General features: G+C 39.7%; 1 protein-coding gene across 4 annotated transcripts in view; it reads left to right on the forward strand.

The window, feature by feature from the left end:
- PIK3R4 (phosphoinositide-3-kinase regulatory subunit 4) overlaps positions 1 to 25,357 on the forward strand; it is a 68,031-nt gene that overhangs the window by 24,138 nt on the left and 18,536 nt on the right. For all 4 annotated transcript variants that reach the window (XM_027872303.1, XM_027872301.1, XM_027872302.1 and 1 more), the window contains 6 exons: positions 206 to 379; positions 2,930 to 3,075; positions 11,693 to 11,896; positions 15,255 to 15,456; positions 18,476 to 18,675; positions 20,633 to 20,843. In XM_027872303.1, the coding sequence (XP_027728104.1) occupies positions 206 to 379; positions 2,930 to 3,075; positions 11,693 to 11,896; positions 15,255 to 15,456; positions 18,476 to 18,675; positions 20,633 to 20,843 (1,137 nt within the window). The remainder of the gene's footprint in view (positions 1 to 205; positions 380 to 2,929; positions 3,076 to 11,692; positions 11,897 to 15,254; positions 15,457 to 18,475; positions 18,676 to 20,632; positions 20,844 to 25,357) is intronic.

A 25,357-nucleotide genomic window follows, 5' to 3' on the forward strand; every position in this document is an offset into this window, starting at 1 on the left:
CAGCTCATGGTAATCAAGTTTTGTATTGATTTCCTTGTTGTAGGAGAAAAACATAGAATCATTTGTTAAAGTAGCTTCTTTTGTCTGGTTTCATTGGGCAATATGATTGCCGTTCTTAATTTTATTGTTGTTTTTTTTAATGGTACATAAAATGATTCCTCTCCTGAGATCTGCATTCTCATTAAACATTGGTTTTGTTTTTCAGGTGTTGCTGCCTATGTTGGGTGGCAGAGCTCTTCTATCCTAAAGCCTCTGCTACAGCAAGGCCTCAGTGATGCTGAAGAATTTGTCATTTTTAAGGCTCTCAACGCCCTTACCTGTATGTGCCAGTTAGGGCTGTTACAAAAACCTCATATCTACGAATTTGCTTGTGATATTGGTGAGTACTGACTGCTCACTGTCCTTTTGTGTGGACTTGAAGGACACCTGCTAGAGATCTGTAGAAATTCCTTGGCATTTGGAAGGATTAGCCTCACATGCAGTTTTAAATTGTCGTATGGGAGAATTCTGTTTTTCCCACCTTAGCAGAGGACTGATTTCTTTGTTCTCAACTCTTAAAGTCATCTGAGTTAGTTTCACATATGAAATCTCCTATGTTCTGAATTGTAAGCAAATCTGGCTTACTTAATATTGTTTATACACTGTAACAGGCTTTTGGGCTACCTTTTAAATTTATCGTACTTGGAAGTTAGTAAAATTGAACTTCTAGGACTTATTGTTTCAAACAATTAAATGAGTTAATTTTATGGCCCATAAACCCATTGATCCATTTATTTCCAGCCGTTAATATTAATTTAAAACATTGATAGAATTAACACTGAATCAATAAATTTTATAAATATGTTAAACATAAAAGCATCTGAACATTTTTAGTCCTATGATCAATCACTGTTTTCAGATGGCAAGCAATAGAGAAGTGCCAACTGCCTTTATACTGAGTGGAAAAAAAAGCAAATTGGAAAAATTGTCTAGTCAGTAAAACATTGAACTGCTCTTCCCTATTTCCTTAAGGAAAATTAATAGCCCAAATCAGAGGTGGGAATCTGCGCCCTCGAGGCTACACGTGGTCTTCTAGAGCCTCAAGTGTGATCCTTTGACTGAATCCAAACTTCCCAGAAGGATTCAGTCAGAGGGCCACACTTGAGGCCCTAGAGGACCACGTGTGGCCTCAAGGCTGCAGCTTCCCCACCTCTGGCCCAAACCATTAGACTTAGAGGATGAGTGTTCACCCATGGCAGTCATTGAAGAGAAGAGAGAAGGAGCTGTGGATGTCAGTTGTTTGAGAAGTTCGTAAGCAAACAGACTGTCTCAGATATGTCATATTTAAACTATTTAGGAGAACAGACTTTTGTAGAATTTTAGGATTACCTAATTTACACATATACAACTGAGATTTGGCCTCGCTGGAGCTATTAGAAGAAGCTGCCTGAGTTTTAGGATTTGGATTTCGTGTTTACAGATTTTGTGATTGTGTGAGTGTTTATGGTGTTTGCCAATTCATTATAGATTTAGCAGTCTCCATACCACCTCAACCCCACCCTGTCTCCTGTTTGTTGCTGTTGCTAAAGGAGCTCTGAGTCTGTTATTACAATAAGGTATTTGTGGATTTATCTATTCAAAGGAATCCTTAGCCCTGATTTATAAGTGATAAGGGTTTTCTATACATACTTAAGAGAATAAAATTGCATTTTTAGAAAAAAGTTTGAAGTAGTACCCCAAAGGCACTTTCTTTGTCAGCAACATTAAATATAACATCTCTTTAATATTGACAGAAGGTGAGCTTTCACTTGTGAAACTAACAGTCTGATACAGCATTGGATTTGGAATTAGAGAAGTTAGGTTTAAGTCACTTCACTACCATTTATTACTACCATAATGATAATGGACATATCACTTAATCTTTCTAGGTCTCATTTTCCTCGTCTGTAAAATGAAGGAATTGAAGGAGATGACTTCTAAGGTCCCTTCCAGCTCTAAATTAGAATCCTATGACTTCCCCTCCCCAGTTAGTCCAAATTAGTAAGGTTTACTCTGTTTTAGTTTTTATATAACTATATCTTTAGGTTAAGTTGGAAGGAAATTACGTTTTCTCTTAATTAATTCTATGCATTTTTCTTGGTTGATTCTGATATTTCACTTTTTATATGTTAATTTGTATTTATTCCCCCATTAGATTATAAACTCATTGGGAGAAAGAGATGTAGAATAAAGTATACTTTACTTCATCCGTGTCATAATTACTTGGTATGGTGCCTTGCACATAGTAGAGACTTAAGAATTATTGGGTGAATTTATTGTAAGAGTAGATTTTAAATTCCTGAAGGACAGGATTTGTTTGACGGTATCTATTAATCTGAGATTTATTGTACTATAAACTTGATATACCAAAGCCCACTAAAAAAAATGAGTCAAGTAAACAGATGGTGAAATTGTTCCTTTGATTTTAAGTGACTTAGAGAATGAGAGAATGCTTATTCTCCTACTTGCTGAATGACATAAGTGACCCTGAGCTAGTGAAGACTTACCATTGTGACATTTTGTGTGTATATCAACATATCTTATATGTAAAGTAGTTTTTTAATTTCACTATTATAAATAAATAGTTCACCAGCTAAAACTTTTGGATTGTTAAAGATTTGGCCTGTCAGCTGTAAAGTCTTATTTAACTTGTCTGTATTAGTCGAGGATTATATTTCCTCTTTTATATTATTTGAACATGTCCCTACAGAAAGAAATATAATTAGCTTCATCTTGATGGCGTGTATGCCTAAGGGTAATTTAGTATGTAGAAGGGTCTTAATGAATCAATCCATGATGTACCATTATTGTGAAGTTGGCATTGTCGTGAAAGATACTGATAAATTTTTATTTTGGGCAGATGTGTGTTGAAACTATTCCTGAAACTGCTTTCATTCTTCTTTTCTTTTAGCACCCTTTCTGTGCCATCCCAATCTTTGGATACGCTATGGGGCAGTGGGATTTATAACAGTGGTAGCTCATCATTTGAACATTGCCGATGTCTACTGCAAGCTAATGCCTTACCTCCATCCATTTATTACTCAGCCAATAATACAGGTATAATTTGTATGCCTTGGAACTCTTTCTTCATGTTTAGAGATTGTTTGTTGGAAAGAGAATTTTAAAATTAAATTGTTTCCATGGGTATTAGTATTCTTATAATTCCTTTCAAGACAGTATTACTTTTAGAGACCTGATAACTTTGATGGTAATCAAAATTAAACTGCATCTTATATGACTTTATATGTATTACATTTAGTGGAGCAGTGTTTTTCAGTCTTCATTTTCATTATGTAATACAGTAAAACATCTGTTGTTCGATGATATACGGCTTAGCAAGAAAGCATATGTTGATGAACCACATGCTAGTCTTCCGAGTGTTCATTGCAAGAAATGTAATTGATTTTGGTTGAAATCGGCATTTATGATTAGTTGGGGAAAGTTTTTTTTTTTTTTCAGAAGTTTAGTGTATAGAGGCAGAGTTAAGATGGTGGAGTGAGAAGAAGCATTTTTGCCAAACTCACGCAGTATACCTCCTTCACAGTGATCTAGAAAATGTGCCAAACTGAATTCTGATTGGGAAATCCAAGAAAAAAGTCGCAGTGAGTCTTTTTTCCAACCTAGCAAGATAGCCAGAGAGATCCTGAGGGCCCTGGGGGCCACTGAAGTTGGGGCAGTGACTGTGGTGGGGAACACTGTTATGCCCAGGGAGAGGAAGAGGAATGAGACAGAACACTAGGGCAGAAAGCCTTGGGGCAGAAGGAGAACCCAGAGGATTCTTGAATTGAGGCAGAGTACAGGACCAGGTCTGGCAGCTCTGGCCCATTGCCCCATTCCAGGTCACAGTTTCAGGGTGGGGAAGAGCATTTGTCAGGTACTGTAGGCTTACCCTAACTCTGCTCTGATCAAGGAACAAATTCCAGAAATGTAGATATGCATCTCCGAGTCCAGGTACAGAGCAGCAGGGACTTGGTTTTACCCTCTAACCCAGTGTCAGAGCCTGCAGTAGAATAACCAGGGCAGGAGTCCTTGCCCAAAGGGGAACCCACAGTTCAATCACTGACGCTGCAGACCTTCCCAGGGGGCCAACGGTGACTAAGTGCAGCAGCAGTCAACTAAAACTCAGCCATGCACAAGCCAACAGACCTAGGTCAGAAACTTGCAGAGCTCAGACGTGTAAGGCAGTAAACAGACCTCCCTCCAGATCATCCTGATTTGGGAGCACTGGAAACTTTTAGGCCTTCAGGCTGACCTGTGAAAGCAGCTAAAGGACATAAAAGGACAAAATCTTGGGACAGATATCACCTGTCTCCTCACTCCCCTAGGCCATGCAGAACTTGGGACTAACATAAAGTCCAAAGACCTGATAGTAAAGAGTTATTGTGGTGACAGGGAAGCCCAGGACACAGTCACAGAAGAGAATCATTTGAAGCACCTACAAGCAAAGCCTCAAAGAAAAGTGCAGATTGGACATAAGCCTAAAAGAATTCCTACAAGGGTTAAAGAAAGGGTTTTTTAAAAAAAATTTAAAAATAAAACAAGAGCTATAGAAGAAAGATATGAAAAGAGAGTTATACAGTTTGGTAAAAGAGGTATAAAATCTTACTGAAGAAAATAAGTCCTTGAAAATTAGAATTGGCGAAGCGAACTAATGACTTCACAAGACAATAGGAAATACTAAAAGTCAAAATGCTGAAAAAAAATAGAAGAAAATGTGGGCTATCTTATAAGAAGTTTGACTTGGAAAACAGGGGAGAGATAATTTAAGAATCATTGGACTACCTGAAAACCATGAATAAAAGAAGAGCTTAGACTTCATATTTCAAGAAGTCATAAAACTGCCCAGATCTCTTAGATCCAGAAGGCAAAGTAGAAATTGAAAGAATCCATTGGTCACCTTCTTAAAGAAATCCCAAAATGAAAACTCCCAGAAATATTGTAGCCAAATTCCAAAACTCCCAGGTCAAGTAAAACATACTGCAAGCAGCCCGAAAGAACACATTGAAATACCGTGGAATCATAGTCATCGTAACACATTTAGCAGCCACCACTTTAAAATAATGGAGAGCTTGGAATGTGATTTTCTGAAAGGCAAAAGATCTAGGATAACAACTAAGAATAACCTACCCAGCAGAACTAGTATATTTCTACAGAGAAGAAAATGGGATTTTAGTGAAAAAGGACTTTTAGGAATTGCTGATGAAAAAACCAGTGATAAGAGAAAATCTGACATACAAAGGACTCGAGGAGCATAAAAAGGTAAATATGAGGGAGACAGCGTGAGGGACTGACTGAGCAAGGTTAAAGTATTTACATTCTTATATGGGGAGATAATACATGTAACCCCTTTATCTCAATAAGGGTCATAGAGGGAATCTAATTAGAGGTCCTGAGTGTGATTCTATTATGTTTGGATGATCGCAGAAGAAGAATAGAAGGCTAGTGAAGAAGAATGCACTGGGAAAGTGGGGAAGAGAGACAAGTAATAGAGTGTGCAAGGAACAGTTTATACAGCACAGGGGACAGGGATGGCAGGGTACCACTGGAATCTCATGCTCATTTGAACTGGTTAAAGGAGGGGAGAAAGCGTGTGTGTGTACACACACAGTTGAGTACAGAAATTGTTACCAGCAGGGAAGTAGGAGGGAAAAGAGGAGGGGTGTGGAATAAAAGGACAGGTAGGTTAAGGGAGGTATTAGACTCTGAAAGAGGGGACAGGGCAAAAAAAGAGAAGGAAAAGTATAAAACAATAAGATGGAGAGAAATGCCCAGTAGTTACAGCTGTGAATGTGACTGAGGTGGATTCACCCACCAAATGGAAGAGGATAGCAGAATAGATAAGAAACTAGAATTAAACAGTATGTTATTTACAGGAAACACATTTGAAACAGAAAGACATATACAGAATTAAAATAAGGGGATGGAGTAGGGTCTATTATGCTTCTGCCAAAGTGAAAAGGGCAGGGGTAGCAGTAATGATTTTAGAAAAAGAAAAAGGAAAAATAAATGTAATTAAAAGAGATAAACAGGGAAACTACATTTTGCTAAAAGGTATCATACACAGTGAATTAATATCAGTGCTGAGCATACATGCACCAAATGGCATAGCATCTAAATTCTTAAAGGAAAAGATGAGTTACAAGAGGAAACAGTAAAACTATAATAGTGGGGGACCTCACTTTACCCTCAAACCTAGATAAATCTAACCATAAAATAAGCAAGAAAGAAGTTAAACAGATGAATGTAATTTTAGAAAAGTTAGATCTGGTACACTGGGAGAATAATGAATGAGAAGGGAATATATCTCTTCCTCAGCTGTGCATAGCCCTTTCACAAAAATTGATCCTGTAACAGGGCATAAAACTTCACAAACAAATGCAGAAAACTAGAAATATCAAATCCAGCATTTTCTGACCGTAATGAAATAAAAAAAAAGTACATTCAATAAAGAGCCTTTGAAGTATAGATTAAAAATTAATTGGAAACTAAAGAAGTTAATCCTAAGAAATGGGTGGATAAAAGAACAGATCATAGAGACTGTCAATAATTTCATTAAAGTTAATGCAACAATGAGAGAGCAAACCAAAATTTGTGGGACTCAGCCAAAGCAGTACTTGGGGAAAACATATATCTCTGAACTTTTTCATCAGTAAAAGAGAGAACAGATTAGTGAATTGGACATATAACTAAAAAACTAGAAAACCAACAAATTAAAAACTTCAAGTTAAATAACAAAATAGAAATGCTAAGAATCAAAGGAGAGAGATTAACATGATTGATAATTAATAGTTGAATTAATAAATAAAACTAGGAGGGGTTTTTTTGGGGGGGGGGGATATTGACTAATTTGATTAAAAAAAAGAAAACCAAATTACCAGTATCAAAAATGAAAAAGTTCACAACTAATGAAGAAAAAGTAAAAGCAATTTTAGGAGCTATCACCCAACTCTATGTCAATAAAACTGAGTCTAAATCAAATGGATGAATATTTACAAAAATATAAATTGCCTGGATCAACAGAACAGGAAATAAAATACTTAAATAGGTCTGTCTTAGAAAAAAAGAAATTGAATAAGCCATGAATTAACTTCCAAAGGTAAAAGCCCAGGATCAGTTAGATTTACAAGTAAATTCTACCAAACATTGGAAGAACAATTCCAATACTATAGAAACTGTTTGGTAAGATCCCTTCTTTATTTTCTCAAACTACTTCCGTGACACAAATACAGTCTTGATACACAAGCAACAGAGTAAAAACAGAAAAAGGAAACTGTAGGCCAATTTCTGTAATGAATATTGATACAAAAATTTTAAATAAAACATTAATAGGGATATTACAGCAATATATCACAGAAATTATACACTATGACCAAGTTGGATTTATACCAGGAATATAGGTCTAGTTCAATATTACGAAAACCATAAACCTAATTGACCATATCAGTAACAAAAACAATAAAAATTAAGTGGTTAGTTCATAACATGCCAAAAAAGCTTTTGACAAAATACAACACCCATTCCGGGGGAGGGGGGGAAGGGAGGGGCTGTAGAATGCTACTGGAAAGTACAGAAATAAATAGAACTTCTTTAAAATGATAAGTAGTATCTTTCCTAATTCCAAAAGGAAGTGTTGCTTGTAATGGGAATAAACTAGAAGCCTTTCTAGTACAGGAGTAGAGCACAGATTTTCATTATTGCCTTTACTGTTTACCTAGAAATTCTAGGTATAGCAAAAAGAAAAGAAAAAAGACATTGATAGAATGAGCATAAGAAAATGTGGTAATAAAACTATTAATTTCTGTAGATGATATGCTAGTTTACTTAGAGAACTGTAGACAATCAACTAAAAAACTAATTGAAGCAATTAACAACATCAGCAAAGTTGCAGGATATAAAATAAATCATTAGCATTGCTGTATATTATCAGCAAAATGCTTTAGGAAGAAATAGAAAAGTTCCATTTAAAATAACTATGAACAGTATAAAACATTTGGGTGTCTACTTGCCAAGTCACAAATAGGAACCATATGAGCAAAATTACAAAGCATTCTTAAATAATGACAGATTTAAGTAATTGGAGAAATATTAATTGCTCTTGGGTAGGCCAAGCAATTGTAATAAAAATAACACTACTACCTCAATTAGTTTATTCAATGCCATACCAATCAAACTACTAAAGAATTACTTTAGAGAACAAGAAAAAATAATAACAAAATTCATCTGACCAAAAAGTCAGGAATATCAAAGGAATGAGGAAAAAATGAGAAAGAGGCCTAATAACACCAGATCTCAAACTGTACTTCAAACTGTAATCATCATACTGGGTAAGAAATAGAGAGGTTAATTGGTGGAACAGATTAGGTACATGATATATGGAAGCAGGGGGCACAGTAACCTAGAATTTGATAAATCCAAAGATGGCAGCTATTGAACTAGGTACTCACTATTTAACAAAAACTATTGGGAAAATTCTAATATAGTGTGGCAGAAACTAAATATAGATCAACCTCTCACACAGTATACCAAGATAAACTCAAACTGGGTACATGATTTAGACATAAAGAATGATATCGTAAGCAAATTAGTGGAACATGGAAGAAATTGCCTCTTAGATTGGGGAAGAGTTTATGAGCAAATGAGATAGAGTTTTAGGAAGTAATTTTGTTTACACAACATTACAAACAAAACCAGTGTAGCTAAAATTAGAAGAAAAGCAAGAAACTGGGGAAAAAAATCTTTGCATCAGGTTTCTCTATTGATACGTCTCATTTCTAAGACATATAGAGAACTGAGTCAAATTTACAAGGAAAAGAGACATGCCCTGATTGATAAATTGTCACAGGATATGAATGGACATTTTTCAGAAGAAGAAATCCAAGCCATCAGTGGTCATATTAAAAAAATGCTCTAATCACTAATAGAGAAATGAAAATTGAAATAACTGAGGGGCCACTTCACACTCATCAGATTGGCTGACAAAAAAGGAAAACAACAGATGCTGGAGGGGCTGTGGGAAAATAGGTACACAAATGCACTATTGGTGGAGCTGTGAACCAGTCCAGCTGGTCTGAAAAACAACTTGGAACTATGCCCCCAAAGCTAATAAATTGTGCATGACCCAGCAATTCCATTACTAGGTCTGTACCCCATAGAGAGCAAGAAAGAAGGAAAAGAGATCCATATGTACAAAATTATTTATAGCTGCTCTTTTTTTGTGTTAGCAAAGAATTGGCTCAGCTTAGAAAAGGCTAAACAAGTTACGGTATAAAAATATAACGGAATATTATTGTGCTGCAAGAAATAATATAGGGGATGGTTTCAGAAAAACTGAGGAAGACTTAGTGAACTGATGCAAAGTGAAGTAAGCTGCTGAACCAGGAAAACAATTTATACAGTAACAGCAATATTGTAAAGAAAGCTCTGAAAGACTTAGGAACTCTGATCATCACAATGACCAACCACAATACCAGAGGACTCATGGTGAAATGTACTATCGACCTCCATATAGAGGTGATTGGATAGTCAAGACATCACCTTCCTGGTGTTTGTCTTCAGGAATGAAGGACAAACAAGAGAGTTGATAGGGTCAGATTGCACATTAAAACATATTTTCTTCCCTTTTTTCTTCTTTATTTTTTTGGATGTGGTTAAACTGGAAATATATTTTGCCCGACTATATATTTGTAATGGGTTTTGTTCTCCTTGCCTTTTTAGTTGGCAGGGTAGTTGTGGGGAAGGAGAGAGAATTCAGAAAATAAAATTATATTTAAAGTAAAATCACCAAAAAGTTTAGTGTATTGGAATATTAGCTATGATTACATTGTTTCTTGATCAAATGAGGCACCTAGAATTTTAGCACTTGATGAATTTTAGGTCTTTGTTTCATATATGCAGAAACCATTCACCCAGCCTGTGAGAGTTTAGACTCATCATCCACATAAACAGTCACTTCTCCAAACCTATTTCTAAGAGGAATGGAATGTTGCAGGCTGCTTCAGGCAGTCATGGGGTACTGCTAAAGTGATCTTGAAATGTCCTATTTTTGCCATTTAAAACCATGTTCTCCATTTGGAAATTCACATGTCCTTGTGGATTTCCTCCCTTGCTTTTTCTCTGCCAACCCAGCTTTCTTTTTGTTGGAATAAAACCACCTCTGGAACAGGTATCTTTTGGAGACTGAGAGTCTTTGGCTGTTCCTTCAACCATCAGTTTGTCCCAGTAGATTTGTCCATTCCTAGGAAACATCGTGTTCTTTAGAATTGTTGATTCTCTACCCTGTGAGCACTTTCTACAATGATATTTTTACATGGAAGAATATGGACACAGTAAATGGGAGCAAAGAAATCCTTTTTAAAGAAAAAAAAAGAAAAACTTTTATTGATATCTTTTGTTTTTATGTTGCCTAAATTTCTCCCTATATTCTTCTTTTTCTCCTCTGAGAGCCATCCCATATAACAGAGTGTTTTTTTTAAAGAAAGAAAAAGAGGAAGAAGAGAAAAACCTCAGCAACATCAATCGATACATTGAGAAAAATATGAAAACACAGGCTGTCCCCGAAGTCTTAAACTTTGATAGCTTAAAACTACACTAAGACTAAGAACTAAAGTTATGTGCTTGTGGACCTCTTGCCTGTAAGAGGGCTTTCTCAAAGTGGATTTGAGCTGTCTTAGAAATGGGACCTAATGTTATCTGAACTTAAACTTTGACAGCCATGAAATTATTGCTCTCACAATTGCTCTGCTTTGCTTGGGTCTTTTCCTCTTGTTCACTGAACGCTTGCAGTGCATCAAATTACCCAATGTCATCATAGTCACGGGGATAGTGTTAGGAAATTAAGGACCAGCTGCCAATGCATTTGTAATGATTTTCAGTGAAAGTTTAGTGTGGGATAAGTGGGGACATATATGTGAGTTGTTAGAAGTCAACACCTGCAACTCACTTTCTCTTCCAAGAAAAGCTCACTTTTTTGCTTTTATTTTCATCTGTTTATGGTTTGCTCTTAGTAACATTTAAGTGTATAAAAGGAATTTGAGAAGTCAGTGTGACTGCAGTGAGGAAGGTTCAGTTCCACATATGCGTAGTTTAACTTAATAGATTAAATAATTTGGCCAAACCCAAGGATTTCCCTCCATTTTGGAAAGCGTTGACTTTGAGGGTAGCCTAGGGCATAATTTACATTCTGGCAGATGCAGTCAGCAAGGAAGACCTGCCTTCAGTGGTTGACCATCATAGCTGCAGGCATAGTTGGGTGGCACTATGAATGCTTATACTACAATGTTTGGGAATCCTAGGTCTTTTTAAGTCCTGGAGGTCATGTGCTATTTATATGTAGTCTGCATAAAGACAGACCAGTGGCTTATGAGAGTGTCTAGATAAAGACATTTATTAACTGCCTTTTAGCTTTCATCCTTTATGTGTGTATTAGTGATGTCATTTTCTTGGGAAGAGTAATTGGCTGCTAATGAAGAAGCCAGGAACTCTTACTCAGTTATTGAGAACTAGCATTCATTTCTCTTCTGAACATTAAACATTGAACAATGGGGATACCTTAGACTTTCTTTAGGAAGAAAATAACTGCTTTTCCTTAGAGAATTTGTTTTCTTGAAGTCAGGCTTGGCTTGCTTTTTGCTCTGTCGTAGTCTAGGTTGATAATTTTTCCTTTTTTCCAATGCAGATTGATAAGGAAATTGTTCTCCTCAGTGTTCTCCAAGAGCCTGTGAGCCGCTCCATCTTTGATTATGCCTTGAGGTCCAAAGATATCGCTAGCCTTTTCAGACATCTGCAGATGCGGCAGAAGAAACGGAATGGCTCTCTCCCCGACTGCCCCCCACCCGAGGATCCGGCTATAGCACAGCTTCTGAAGAAATTGCTCTCACAGGTATTATCACCTTTTGAAAATTACCTTTTATGAGCATAGGTTTAACCATATCATGTGCCTTGTTTAAAAGTTTCCTTCATGGCTTATTTTTACACTGTAGTTGTTAATTGCTATTTACCCACATCTTCATTGAGCCCTCCCTTGTAACAAAGAAAAACCGTCAAGCCTGTCGGATTGATGGAACCATTGCCAGTCCTCCCTTTTACCCTAGAGCAGAGGGAAATGTCTCATTAGGTCTATTGATTAGGTTAGAGTGGAAGCAGATTGAGTTAGGGACAAACTCAATATCTTTCTCTATTTTTCTTTTTGCTTTTCCATTGTGTATTTCTACATTTATTCCATTTTCTTTGGTACACATGAATCCTGGGTACACTGATCTTCAGGGTACATGGACTTCATATTATAGGGCACTCACCAAAAAATTGTCCAGCCTTAATTAGTATCACTCAGGTGTTATTGTTGAAATTCCCATTTAGAAGGACATAAAATAATGTATTTTCTTTTAATCAACTGCCTGTTCATTTTGTCATGTCAGGCTGCAAAGAAAAGGGGCAAGAGGCAGGCAGGCTGGTCTAGACTAGCCAGTCATTTCCATTGGCTTCAGAAGTAGATACAATCCTAATTGAGGAGGCAAGAAGAGAACCAGAGAAGAGACAGTTATACCTGCAGGTGGAAGGGGAGGGGTAAAGGTGTGTTGTTGGCCCCTGCCTGAAACCCAGACCGAGCTCCTTTTCTTTTTGCACTTATCCTGGTCTCTTCCTTCCTCCTTTGGATTATGCATCTGTGCAGGGCACTCAGACAGGTGCTAGGTCTGGGAACCATCCATTACCTCTCCCTTTCCCCCTTGTACAGTATATCAGCAGCCCTTCACTCCACCAGAAGTTCTCTGCTCCAGTAGCGTCTTAGGTTTAAGTGGGCTCTTAGGGGGCTGGCCTTGGAACCTTTAATAATTCATTCCAAATGACCAGTGCAACCTTTTTAAAAGTTGGAGACTGTCGGTGCTCCAGCTGTTTAGCAAGGGCTTACTGTCTGAAGTGCTCTTTTGGACAGAACTCGGCGCTCTTGGCGTTAGGTGGAACCTTCCTGCTCGTGCTGTGTCAAGTGTAAAGAAATACTTTGGCCCTCACTCTGGCTCACTCCTCTTTTTAAAGGGCAAGTCTTTAGATTTAACATCTCTAGCTTTTTTAACAAATTCTTTGTTCTTAAGAAAAGTTCCAAAGTCCTTTACCCAGCATGACTTTGGCATTTTTATTTCATAGTTTTCCCCCGATTAGTCCTTTCTAGCCCTTTGACCACGTGGACTCAGCCCCACACACTCCTCCATTGCATGTTGGGTTTTGATTTGATTCCGCCAGACAAATTACACACACGCTCAGAATATCAAGCTGAGAACATGCCTTAACAGAAGAGAGAAAAAGGTAGAAGTTGGTTCAGGTTTTTCTGAAGAAATTGGCCCATTGGGATTTTTTGCTGAATTGTTTTGATGAGATGAGTATTTAGTTATAGATAAAGGCAAATCGGCTTGTGATTCTATTTGAGCATTTGTTACTAGGCCCAAACAGATAGAGATGGTTTACTTAAAAAAGTGTGTGCCCTCTGGAGTCCTGTTGGCAGTGTCCTTGCCTTCTTAAAGAGGACCCCCAAGCTGCTTCTCTGTTGGTCTGAAATAGCAGTAGTAGATCACTTGGAATAGCCTCATTTAACTGGGGGGTTGGGTCACGGATTGAATATTACAGGCTTAAGCGCAGGACCGGAATAGCTGACTGCAAAACAACTGGATTTTTGCTTAGCATGTTTGGGACTCTCCATCCAGGGCTTGTGTAGGCTTGTGCTGCATCTCAGGCACTGACACTTGTGTGTTATAATTGGTAGCCGAGATGTTGCTCCGCCCTATTTCTTTTTTTTATATATATATATATATCATTATTATTCACCTCTCACAAAGCACAAGAGGAAGACTGTCCTGAAGCTTAGAGAGAGGCATTTGGAATCAGACTGGAGACCTGCGTTTTGCTCTTCAGTCTCTCCTTACCAAGGTTGTTTGAGCCTCTGGGCCCTTATTTTTCTCCTTTATCTTTATAGATAAGGAAATGCATATTTTCCCCGCACATCTGAGGGAGTTTGGTTGTTTTGTGCTCCATTTTCTGTGAGTTCCTTGGAGAAAGGTGCAATAAAAAGAAATGAAAGAAGTGGGTGGAGGTGTTTCTGTTTTTGAGAGATGGCCAGTAACACGGTTCCATTTTATCATCTAAATGTGGAATGTGAAGAAAGAACGGGATTTATTGTCCACCTTAAACACGGGATCGATATTGTTTTAGTAGGAAAAGAAGCCAGAGGCATATTGTCATTTGTATAAAACAAGTGTCTCAGGTTAACATTAGGCAATCATTCATTCCAGGGTTCCTCTGGGTTTATTCTGTGACCTCTGTGGCCATTTGATTCACATTAGTAGTTTTAAAACTGTTTAATCTTTGCTATCATTGACCGTTTGAGAGGCATTAACTTTGTGATTTTTATTTTTCATGACAATTATAAAATAGAGATTATATCATAAAAATTACTGTATTTATATCATAAAAATTACTGTATTTATACTATAAAATCATAAGATTATAAACATTATAAAATTACAAATTTCATGAGAATTAAACAATTATGTAGGGAGACCAAGATATTTTAGCTCCTTTAAGTAAAGGAATGGGGCCCCATTTTGGCAAATTAAAAACTGCAGATCAGTGGTTTTGAGAGTGAATGAAATCAGAGCTGTAAGGAGGAAAGGGTGTGGCCCCATGCTCATTCCCCAGAGTACAGAAGCATTGATTGATTCTGTTCAGCTTTGTGATTTACTGTTGCACGTTGAGATCAGAGGTCTACTAAATAGAGACTGTATGTAGGGAGTGGGGAAGGTTCCTCTTGACTCCAGATATTGATCACTTCCTCTGTTTATCTTCTAGGCCCTATCACTGTGTCTTACATATACCAAGCACTTAAAGTTCATTGAATTCAATTTGACTCGGCCTAGTTTATTACTCATTTGGCAAACACGTGGACGTTGTTTATAGACTGACTGGAATCTAAGTTGTTTGACCACTGGTTTTCTCAAGAAAATGAAGCAGAACCGGGAACTAATTTGCTCCTGTCCTCAGCTTGCTCTTGCTCTTTTTCCTCAGAACAATTCAGACAAAAGTCTCAACTGGTCACTTTCTTTAGAAAAACTGAGCTGACTTATACCTTTTTTGGCATCTTATGTTCTCAGCTTGCTGAGATTTGTCCCTTAGTTGGGGTGGGGGAGGGGGGAGGTCCCTCTATGTATGTTGGTTCTTGCGAAAACAACTTCAAAGTTCGCTTGTCATTGTAGGGAATGACTGAGGAAGAAGAAGACAAGCTTTTAGCGCTGAAGGACTTCATGATGAAATCCAATAAGGCTAAGGCCAATCTAGTGGACCAGAGTCACCTGCATGACAGCGGCCAGAAAGGAGTCATTGACCTGGCTGCTCTTGGCATAACTGGGAGGCACGTGGATCTTGTTAAAACCAAACAGGAGCCGGAGGACAAGCGAGGTTGGTGTCATCTCTGGTTTTTTGCCCAGTACGTTTTTATCATCGGCAGTTTAACGGAACTGGTTTCAACAAATCAATACTAATATAAAAAAGCCATGTGTGAATTCTTCCAAAATTTAATGCCCACAGAAAGTGAAATAGTTTGATTATTTGGTTGTTCACTTCATCTGAAAGGTAATTCATTTAATCCTGCTTCAGGCTGGTACTTTTGTATGGATCTGTGATTTTATCAGATTTTATCAGTTATCTGCTGATACCAATCATAGCCCATCCACACCTTCTCATCCTTTGGGATTCGTGTTCAGATTCTTACATCACTGTTTTCCAAGCGACTTAGCCACCATGTGGGATATGTGGCTTTGTGTCTTTTAAGGCTTCACGGGCACTCAGGAATGCATTTCTCCATTGCTTTTGGTTTGCCAACAGTTTTGACATTTCAGAAACTGTGGTGTTCTATAATTTGTCACTCTGTAACATTACTGAGGAAATAATGTATTTTTTTAAAAGATGGATTAGTGGGAACGTCTAGGTGGCACAGTGGATAGAGCACTGGCCCTGGAGTCAGGAGGACCTGAGTTCAAATCTGGCCCCAGACATATAACACTTCCTAGCTGTGTGACCCTGGGCAAGTCACTTAACCCTGATTGCCATACACACACACACACACACACACAAATTGGTATTGTCAGGGAACAGTTTCTTCATATGTAAATACCATGAAGAACACTAAAGGTAAATAGTATGAAAGGAGGCAAAAGTTTTAGCTTCTAGTAGGTGCCGAGGAGACAGACAAAAATGGGATGGTACTTTTTCTAAAGGAGTTTTTATTCTACAAGGGCCTCTGTGATCTATATATCTGTATCTATCTCTCTAAAATGTATGTGTGTATCTGTCTCTTTGTATCTTTCTACCTAAAATCTGTCTATGTATGTAGATATCTATGATCTATCCATCTATCTTTTGGTCTGTTGATGAATTTAAAAAGAAAGAAAGAAAAAAAACAAGATGATATGAGTGGAGAGAAAGCAGATCCCTAGCCCCTTGAGAGATTAGAGAAGGTTATGCATAGGAAGGTGGACTGCAATGCACCCTCGAGGGAAGCTAAGAGTTTTACGAGGCCAAGATGAGGGAGAGCTCTGTCCAGGCATGGGGAGAGAGCCTTGGTGCAGATGGAAGGTGGAACACAAGGATGCAGAACATTTAGGAGACCAACTTCTTTGGAATTCAGTGAGTGAGAAGTTGAGTAACGTGAAATAAGACAGAAGGTTTTAAATGCATTAGTGTAAGATCTTCTTTTGCTTGAGATGAGCACCTTCCCAGAGCACTTCCCAGTTGACAAAGGGCTTTCACTTTCACCCACATTATTGATTGTTCCCCACCACAACTATCCATGATTACGATATCCATCCCTTACCAGTGTGGGATTGGACCCTGAGATTCAGCGACCTTGCTTGGTGGCTCTGCAGTTAGCCAGCAAATAGAGCTTTGGGTGTCCTTCCTATACTATTGTTGTCTGGCTCTAGAAATAGAAGAAAAAGGCAGAAGAGCAAAGGAATTCTCTCTTCCTTTAACATTATCGAGCAGACAGAAGCCCTTGTGTTGTAGAAGCTAGTCCTGTGTGATGAGGTCAGATGCTGAGGACCTGGTGTTTTTGTTCTTGACTCTTTTTGCAAATGTTGCATTAAGTGCCAGAGGATGCCTTCTACTTTAATCCAAGAAGCAGATTTTGAAGGTGTATAATAACAGTAGAGAGCCAGCTGCACAGATCATGTTAGTTTGTTGTGTTTTAGGTTAATACGTGGCCGTAGGGATCCCTTTCTATTTGAGTTTGACACCTTGTCAAGTCCAGCCCTCCCATCTTATACAAGAGACTATTGCCAGAGTGACATAGCAGTCTTGATTGGAGCCCAGGATTTCTGAGTCCAAATCCAACCCCACTTTTTTTTCTTCTTTTCATGGGAAATACCCGATGGAGTGGAAGGAACATCACGCTCGGAGTCAGGAAGACCTGAGTTATAACCCTGCCTCTGCTGCCTTCTTCTGAGTGTGTCACCCCAGTGTCTGATATTGGGTGGGGAGTGCCCACCCTGATGGGGTCATAGCTCCTGAGGGCATAGATGCAGGAGCTGCCATTCATTGAGTGCTGTAAAATCGGCAAAGCACTTTTCCTCACAACACTCTTTTGAGGCAAGGGCTACAAGAATCACGGCCTCCATTTTATAGAGAATTACATAGATGTTTAACCCCTTGACTTCTGACTTCCCTGAAGCAAGATTCGACCTTGGTCTCCCAATTCCCAGTTTAGTACTTTTCCCACTACACAATACTGGTCATTATTTAAAAAGACCTTGCTTTCCCTTCACTGTTATAAGACATCCCTGTGAGGATAGATTTCACCCCTCTTGCTAGTTTGCTTTCCTGATAAGGAGTGCTAGGACCTTGATCCAATTATTTAGAATTGGGACATTTAGAAATAATATGTTTCTCTGAAAAGGCAACTGCTGTCTACTCTGATAAGGTAGTTAGTTTCTTGAGGCTCAGCTAGCTTTGGGAGGGATGAGGAGAGAGAGGGAAGGAAGAAGCCAGCATGGCTTATAGACTAGACCAGAGCTTCTTAAACTTTTTTCACTTGCAGCCCCTTCAACGCTTCTTAAACCGTGAAGCGCTGGACCAGATGAGCATCCTGTCTTCCTCATCCAAGGGCTGACTTCAGCTCTGCCCCTGGTAGGCGTTGTTAGCTCTGGGAATTCACCATGGCCACTGCTCACAACTGTTCCATCTGTCTTGGTCTCCTTGGGGATCAGCTGAGAGATAATGAGTCAATTTCTAAGTAATTTTGAGATTCCAGAGAAGACACGAAACAGTATTATTGTCAAATAACTTGTGTGATTAGAATGTAGAAGCTGTTATCAGCCTTTCACTAAGCAAGGTGGATCGCCACTTGAATGATTTCAGAGCATAAGTGCTTTTAAAAATCTACATTTATACTTTGTAACAGTTCTTGGGTATATTTCCACAGCCAGGAAACATGTAAAACAGGATTCAAATGTAAATGAAGAATGGAAGAGCATGTTTGGGTCCCTGGAACCAGCTCACATCCCCCAGGCCCTTCCGAAAGGACATGGGCCATCAAGTGATCAGGAAGCCACTCCGGCAGGCAAACCTCTCCGTCCCGAGTCTTCGGCTGGCCTTGGGATAACCCTGTCGTCCTCTCCTCAGGTACTGTGAGAGCAGTCGTGTTAGCTTTCTTCTGTTTTCTGTCTAATAAGTCAAAGTTAGGCTATACTGGAACTTCACTGGGTGTCATGACCCTGGCTATGTGTTGGCAGAGAGGACCCAGATTAAGGAGTTTGTAGGCAATTGGGAACCAGGGAATGTTTTTGAGCAGTACTGGAAAATAAAGAGATCTCCCCCCTCAAAAGATTCTCTTTTCGGCTTTGTGGAGGCTGATTTGAAGAGGGGAGATGGTGGGATCAGACGGACTGGTGAGGCTGCCATTAAGCGGTGCAGAGGTGATGATGAGCCATATTAGGGTCGTGGCTCTGTGAGCAGAAAGAAGATAGACACGAGAAAGGCTAGAGATTGTTTGGATATGGTGAGGCAGAGGAAGACGTCACTGATAATGCTGAGATTGTGAACGGGGGGGACTGGTTCATATGGTGAGAGGCAGTCAGGAAGACCTTAGTTCAAATACTGCCTTAGACATGTCCTTACTGGGTGACCCTGGGCAAGTTACTTAACCTCTCTTCGCCCCACTATCCTCACCTGTAAAATGGGGATAATAGTACCTGTTTCACAGGGTTATTGTGAGTTCAAATGAGATAGTCTTTGTAAAGTGCTCCGCATGGTGCTTGGCATGTAGTAGGTGCCTTATCGGTACTTGTTCCATTGACTTCTCATTGGGAGAATACAGCAGTACCCTCAGTCGAAACAGGCATGTCGGGAGGGATAAGGGCGGGTTTAGAGGAGGGGGAGGGGGTCGATGACTTGTGTTTTGAGCATGTTGAGTTTTCCGTGCTGATGGCACACCCAGAGAGAGATATCTTACAGGCAATTAACTGGGAATGATGAAAATCTTCATATGATCTGATGGAAAGGGAAGGGAGCAGAACCAGGAAACCACTAGCCACAGTCACAGCACTGTCAATGGGAAGAACAGCGGCCACAGAGATTAAAACCAGATGTTTGAAAATGATAAGCACAAGCTTGGTCTCAAAGAAGAGATAAGGGAAGACAGAGGTTGAGATCCGGGCATGTGGAGCATCGCATATAATATGGGATTTTGCTCCATGTGTTGCTCAGTTTTGCTGGATTTTTCCCCCTTTTTCTTTACCTTAAAAAAACAAACAAACTTTTGTTTTAAGGGATGACTATTTGGGAGGGGTTAGAGAGAGGAATTCTGGGGAAAAGTGAGGTGATAATTAGAACAGAATAAAAATGAATTTAAAAAAACAACAACAATGTATGACTGGAGTTTAGGCAAGAGATAGGGGGGAGAGATAGACTGGGGCATCATCTGTATAGAGATAATTCTTGAATTCATGGCAGCAGAAAAATTCTTTAAGAAAGAGTGTACAGATAGAAGGGAAGAGAACCCAGGGGAGTGCCCTAGGGAATAGGCCCTGATTTCTAAGGGGACAGAAGATGGATAATGATTTATTTTAATGAGAAAGTTCAAGAAGACCTGAATTGAAATCCTAACCTTGATCCATCCTGGCTCTGTGACCCCAGGCAAGTCACTTAACCTCTCAAAAATTCATTGATAGATTTTCTTAATTGAGAATTCCTTATACTAATGAAATCACAGGTCTTTACCTTCCAAATTAATATGTACAAAGAACTGGTTTCATTTGTTGTCCATCACTTAGGGATTCCTTGTCTGATCTGTTGTTTGCTGACCAGAATACATTTGTGCCAATTTGTGATTTTGTGATAATGTTGACTTGGTTGTTTGTTCCAAAGGCTCAGGTTGTAAACCTTCCTGTCCAATCCTGCCCGTGCTGTGCAGCCTTTTTCCCATAAATATGCTGGGCGTGGGGAGGACCCGCCTTGCTTTCTCCTGACATTGTGTCGTTTCTAAACCATGAATAATTTGTTTATAGAAACTTCCATGTGAAGGTTTCTAGAATTTTTCAGTGTCTCTATCTTGACACAAGTGTTTGTGTATGATTCACAGGCTCCTGAAATGTCGGCTGTCCAGATTAGGAAACCTGCAGGACAGGTGTTAAGCAGCACTGTTTTACCTTCCACCTACCAAATACGCGTCACGACCTGTAAGACGGAGCTTCAGCAGCTGGTCCAGCAGAAGCGAGAGCAATGTCACGCAGAAAGGATAGCCAAGCAGATGATGGAGAATGCCGAGTGGGAGAGCAAACCGCCACCACCAGGTAACGGTCTGATTGCCATTATTGTCTGCCCCAGGGTCTCCTCAGCTTGGTGAAGATGTCCTTTAGTCTTTAAAGGGGAAGTATTTTTTTTTAAGAATTGTCAAACATACTGATATCATATGAGTGAGTTCTGAATTTTAACTTGGGAAATTTGTATTTTGAGCTCTGCATTTATGATCAGGTATTGTTTTTCGATTTTTAGCAGTGTGTTTTTAACCTGAAAACCCCCTGAGAATAGACAGCATAAATCTGTACATACCTGGACACACAGGGGGATGTGCACATTTGTGGGTCCTTGAATATGCCACTGGGAAAGAGTTGGAGCTTCAGACGTCTGGTGAGCTGTACTCCTGATTCTGAAATTGCCGACTGGTGCACCTGGTCATTCAGGGGTGGTAATCGTCTCCCTGCATTTAGGCTGATGTTTGTGGGGTGTCAGTTTTGTGGTGCCACCCCTCCCTTAGAATCAGAAATAGTTCATTCTGAACTTGTAGCCAATTTGTTATTTAATGGTCTCTCTTTATGAGTGTCCTCTTGTATTTAACCAGACCTATGGATTTTATTCATCCATCAAATGAAAGCGATCCAGTTTTGTGGTTCAAGAAGTGTGCCACCACAGTTTGCTTTTAAAATTTCTTTCTGGACACTTCCATGGGCATATTAAGGCCTGTTTTTTTTCTAGAGGGGTATGTTCAGCCTACACTGGCAGATTGTCTTGATGTGGTGGCAGAGCATTCTGATTGCCTTTAAACCCAGCACATCCTGTGTACAGAACAAAGCCTCCTCCTCTTTTTCAAATTATGGGCAAGAACTCTTGGGAGGTAGATGATTTATTCTTGACTTGCATATAGCCTTGCTCCTCACAGTTAGCCACTGCTGGCAGAAATTCTTATTCTTTCTTGTTTAAAAAAAAATGTGCCCCCAAAATGTCATATTTATCACGTGAGTAGCCAAAAAAGTTGGCTCCCACTGCACTCAGATCCTCATCATGATTCTATTTTTGAAGCTTGTTTCATACAGATTCCTTAATGCCATTTCTACCTCACTGTTGAGGAAGGAAGTTGGCAAGTTTCCATAAAGAAGCCTGAACCTGTTTCCATTCTGCTAGACAGCAGGCAAAATTGTTAGGGAGAGGGAGGCCATTGCCGCTTCTTTTCTGTTGCCCTGAAAAAGGGCACAAATTTCACTGCACTCTTTGGGTTTCTTGGAAAGCACATGACTCACTTCTAGAGTATCCTGACTTTTCATTCCATAAAACATCATCCCATTTCTACGGTGCCTACTGCATGCAAAGGCATGCTGGGCTGGGCTCCGGGCATACAAAGGTAGGAGATTTTGCTCAGTTGTTTTTGAGTTGTCTCTTAACTTTTTGTGACCCCATTTTGGGTTTCTTGGCAGAGATACTGGAGTAGTTTGCCATTTCCTTCTCCAGCTCATTTTACAGATGAGGAAACTGACACAAAGAGGGTTAAGTGACTTGCCCAGGGTCATAGAGCTAGTAAGTGTCTGAGGCTGGATTTGAACTCAGGAAGAGGAGTTTTCCTGACTTCAGGCCCAGCACTCTCTGCACTATGGTGCCACCTAGAAGCCTGACCTCACAGGCTTGTCAGTAGAAAGACTGTATGTCAGTAGATAGACTCTCGTTTCATAGACCGTGAAGGACTTAAAAGAAAGTCCTTGTCGTGTTATGTCTTGTACCTGTGGTAGCTTCTAGAAGCACTGTGTCCACTGTGCTATTTGGCTGCCCCTACATGAGCCTTCTTGATAGTCATTTGTTCTGTGATCACAGGTATCCATTGAATGGCATACTGGCATCTAGTCTGGTCCTGGTGGCCATTATCCATGGCCCTCTGGGACATTATCCTTCTTTTCTCAGGGAGTCTTCCTCAACAGCCCAGCTCTTACTCTTATATTGTACTTTACTATATGTTAATGATCTCTCCACTAGCCCAATTTCGCAGTTAGGGAAGCTCAATTCCTATAGTAACCACAACAACAGTAATAGTGAATGGCTAAGTAGATAAATAAAGAGAATGATGATGATGATGATGATGATAATAGATAAAAACGGTATTGATGATAATCAACAAATGATCACGATAATGGCATTAGCTTCCAATGTCAACTCCTTTACTCAGCTTCAGCTGCACACAAGGAATGGTCATACCTTTGATCTTTCCATCAACCACAAGTATTCCACTTCCACATTAAAAAACTCTAAAATTCTCCTATCTTTTATCATTCTACCTGTCCCTGTTCCTAACTACTCCTAAACCTTCTCTTCATCCGCTTTGGGATCTCTAATCCCACTTCTCCTCTATACTTTCTCAGGCTAGCACCCTGCTCTGACTATTTTCTGCTCCTTTCTAAGGCTCAGCCCCTTGGTGAAGTAGCTCTACTCTACACTGCCCTCTACTCTAATGTCCCTTGTTTCCTTGTCCTGTTACTGCATATGCCTTGCCAAACCCTAAACTGAGAGTACTCCTACTACCTACTTTCTTTGCTCATGCTCATATGGGGCAAATGGGGCTGCAAGAAATAATGAAACTGTTGCCTAGGTCCACATACATTTGATAATCTAATTTTAACTGAGCCCTCATTGCAACAAGAGAATCCTGCTTCTCCTTAATTGATTCTGTCCCACTCCCCAAAGCAGCTGTTCCAAACCATTTCTTTTCTCCTTAAGCCCATCATGACATCCTTTCTCTTGGACCTCTCAGCTGAGGACTTTATCTTGTATTTACCCCCAAAATATCAAGTATGTCTGCTGGAAGCTTTCTCTTTTTCTTTGTCTCACATCCTCCTGATAGACTCTGCCGCTTTCTCCTCCTTTATACCCATCTCTGATGAAGAGGTGGTCCTTCTCCTTGGCAAGACCGACTTCTTTACCTGTACCCTCGGTCCCATCTCCTGTTTTCTGTAGCATCTTGCTCCCTCTCCCGCTCTCATCCCATCTCTCTTATTGAACTTCAGGCTCTCCATGTCTATTAATTCCTTCCCTGTTGCCTATAATCATGTCCAAGTCCCTTCAGTCCTTTTAAAAAAAAACACTAGATCCTACCATCCCCAGTGCCTTTGTCCTAGATCTCCCTTATTTTTTCAAACACCTTGAAAAGCCTGTCCATAGTCAGTTCTTCCACTTGCCCTTCCTCACTGCTGGTTCTTCTGAACTATCTGCAATCTGACTTCCAGCCTTATCTCTCAGCTGGACTTACTCCTTCCAAAGACACCGGTGAATTATTGTCAGATCTAATGCCCTTTTCCCAATTCTTCTCCTTGACCTTTCTGCAGTATTGATGCTGTTGATCACCTTCTCCTTTCTGGATTTTGGTGGCACTGTTCTCTCTTGGTTTTCTTCTTACCCCTCTAACCATTCCTTAGTTTCCTTTGTCACACTCACTAACTGTTGGTGTACCCCAAGGCTCTGTTTCGGGCCCTTGTGATTTTGATCTGTCCTCTCCCTTGGTGATTTCATCAACTCCCATGGACAGCATTGATATAATTTCTGTTTAGGCGACTCCCAGATCAACATACCTGGCCTGAATCTCAGGAGCTCCAGGCCTGTATCGTAGATGTTTCATAGTTGATGTTCTGTGCACATCCTGAATGAGTGAATGAATGAATGAATATTAAGTGCCAGCAAAGCAGCCGGCTGAGTGCTGGTAATACGAATAGAAAAGCAAGACTGTCTTTACTCTCAAGGAACTTGCATTCAAGTATTGGGAGACATTTCAGCTGCAAGCCATATGGAAAGGCCCAGTGGTCCTTAGGGGACAGTGACAAAGCAGATGTTAATGTATTTTAATGACATTTTCATTGGTAAAACTGTATCTGTTTCTAATGTTGAACCATTTGTCAGTTCCCAGGGCTTTTGTGACTGGAACTTTCTTTTTTGGGACTTCATTGGTTTTGTCTGTTGAAGGAGTAGGCTGTAGCACCTGCAGAGGCCGTGGCCAGATTGTGTCTCCCCAAAGGAAACTCAGCAAGTCCAAGACAGAATTCATTTCTCTACCTGGGTATCATCCTCAGCTCTTGACTGCATTCATCCCACATGTCTAATCAGCTCCCAAATCCTGTTATTTCTGTTTTCATTACCATCTCCCATATGTGTCCCTTTCTCTTTCCTTAAGTGACCACAACCCTGGTTCAGGCCTCTGTAGACTGGCCTGGACTGTGGCAGCAGCCTTTTCATCGGCCCCCTGCCTCAGGTCTTTTCCTACCACAGTATATTTTCCACAGGAAAGGTGCTGAAGTGCAGGTCTAACCTTGTTACCTCCTCCTTCCTCTGGTTAGCATTTAAAGTTCTTTAAAAAAAATTTTTTTTAAGTATGTAAGCATTTGTTTTCCTTCTCCTGCCCCTCCTTTCCCCCAAATTTGGAGAAAAGGAAAGAAAAACCCATCAAAACCCATCTAATAAATATGCATAGTTAAACAGAACAAGTTCCTGCATTGAGCCGTGTCTAACAATGCATGCCTCATTCTGCATCCTGAGTCTGTCCCCGCTCCGTTAGGCA

Source organism: Vombatus ursinus, unplaced genomic scaffold (genome assembly GCF_900497805.2).
Source record: "Vombatus ursinus unplaced genomic scaffold, bare-nosed wombat genome assembly UNPS02014799.1, whole genome shotgun sequence".
NCBI lineage: Eukaryota > Metazoa > Chordata > Mammalia > Diprotodontia > Vombatidae > Vombatus > Vombatus ursinus.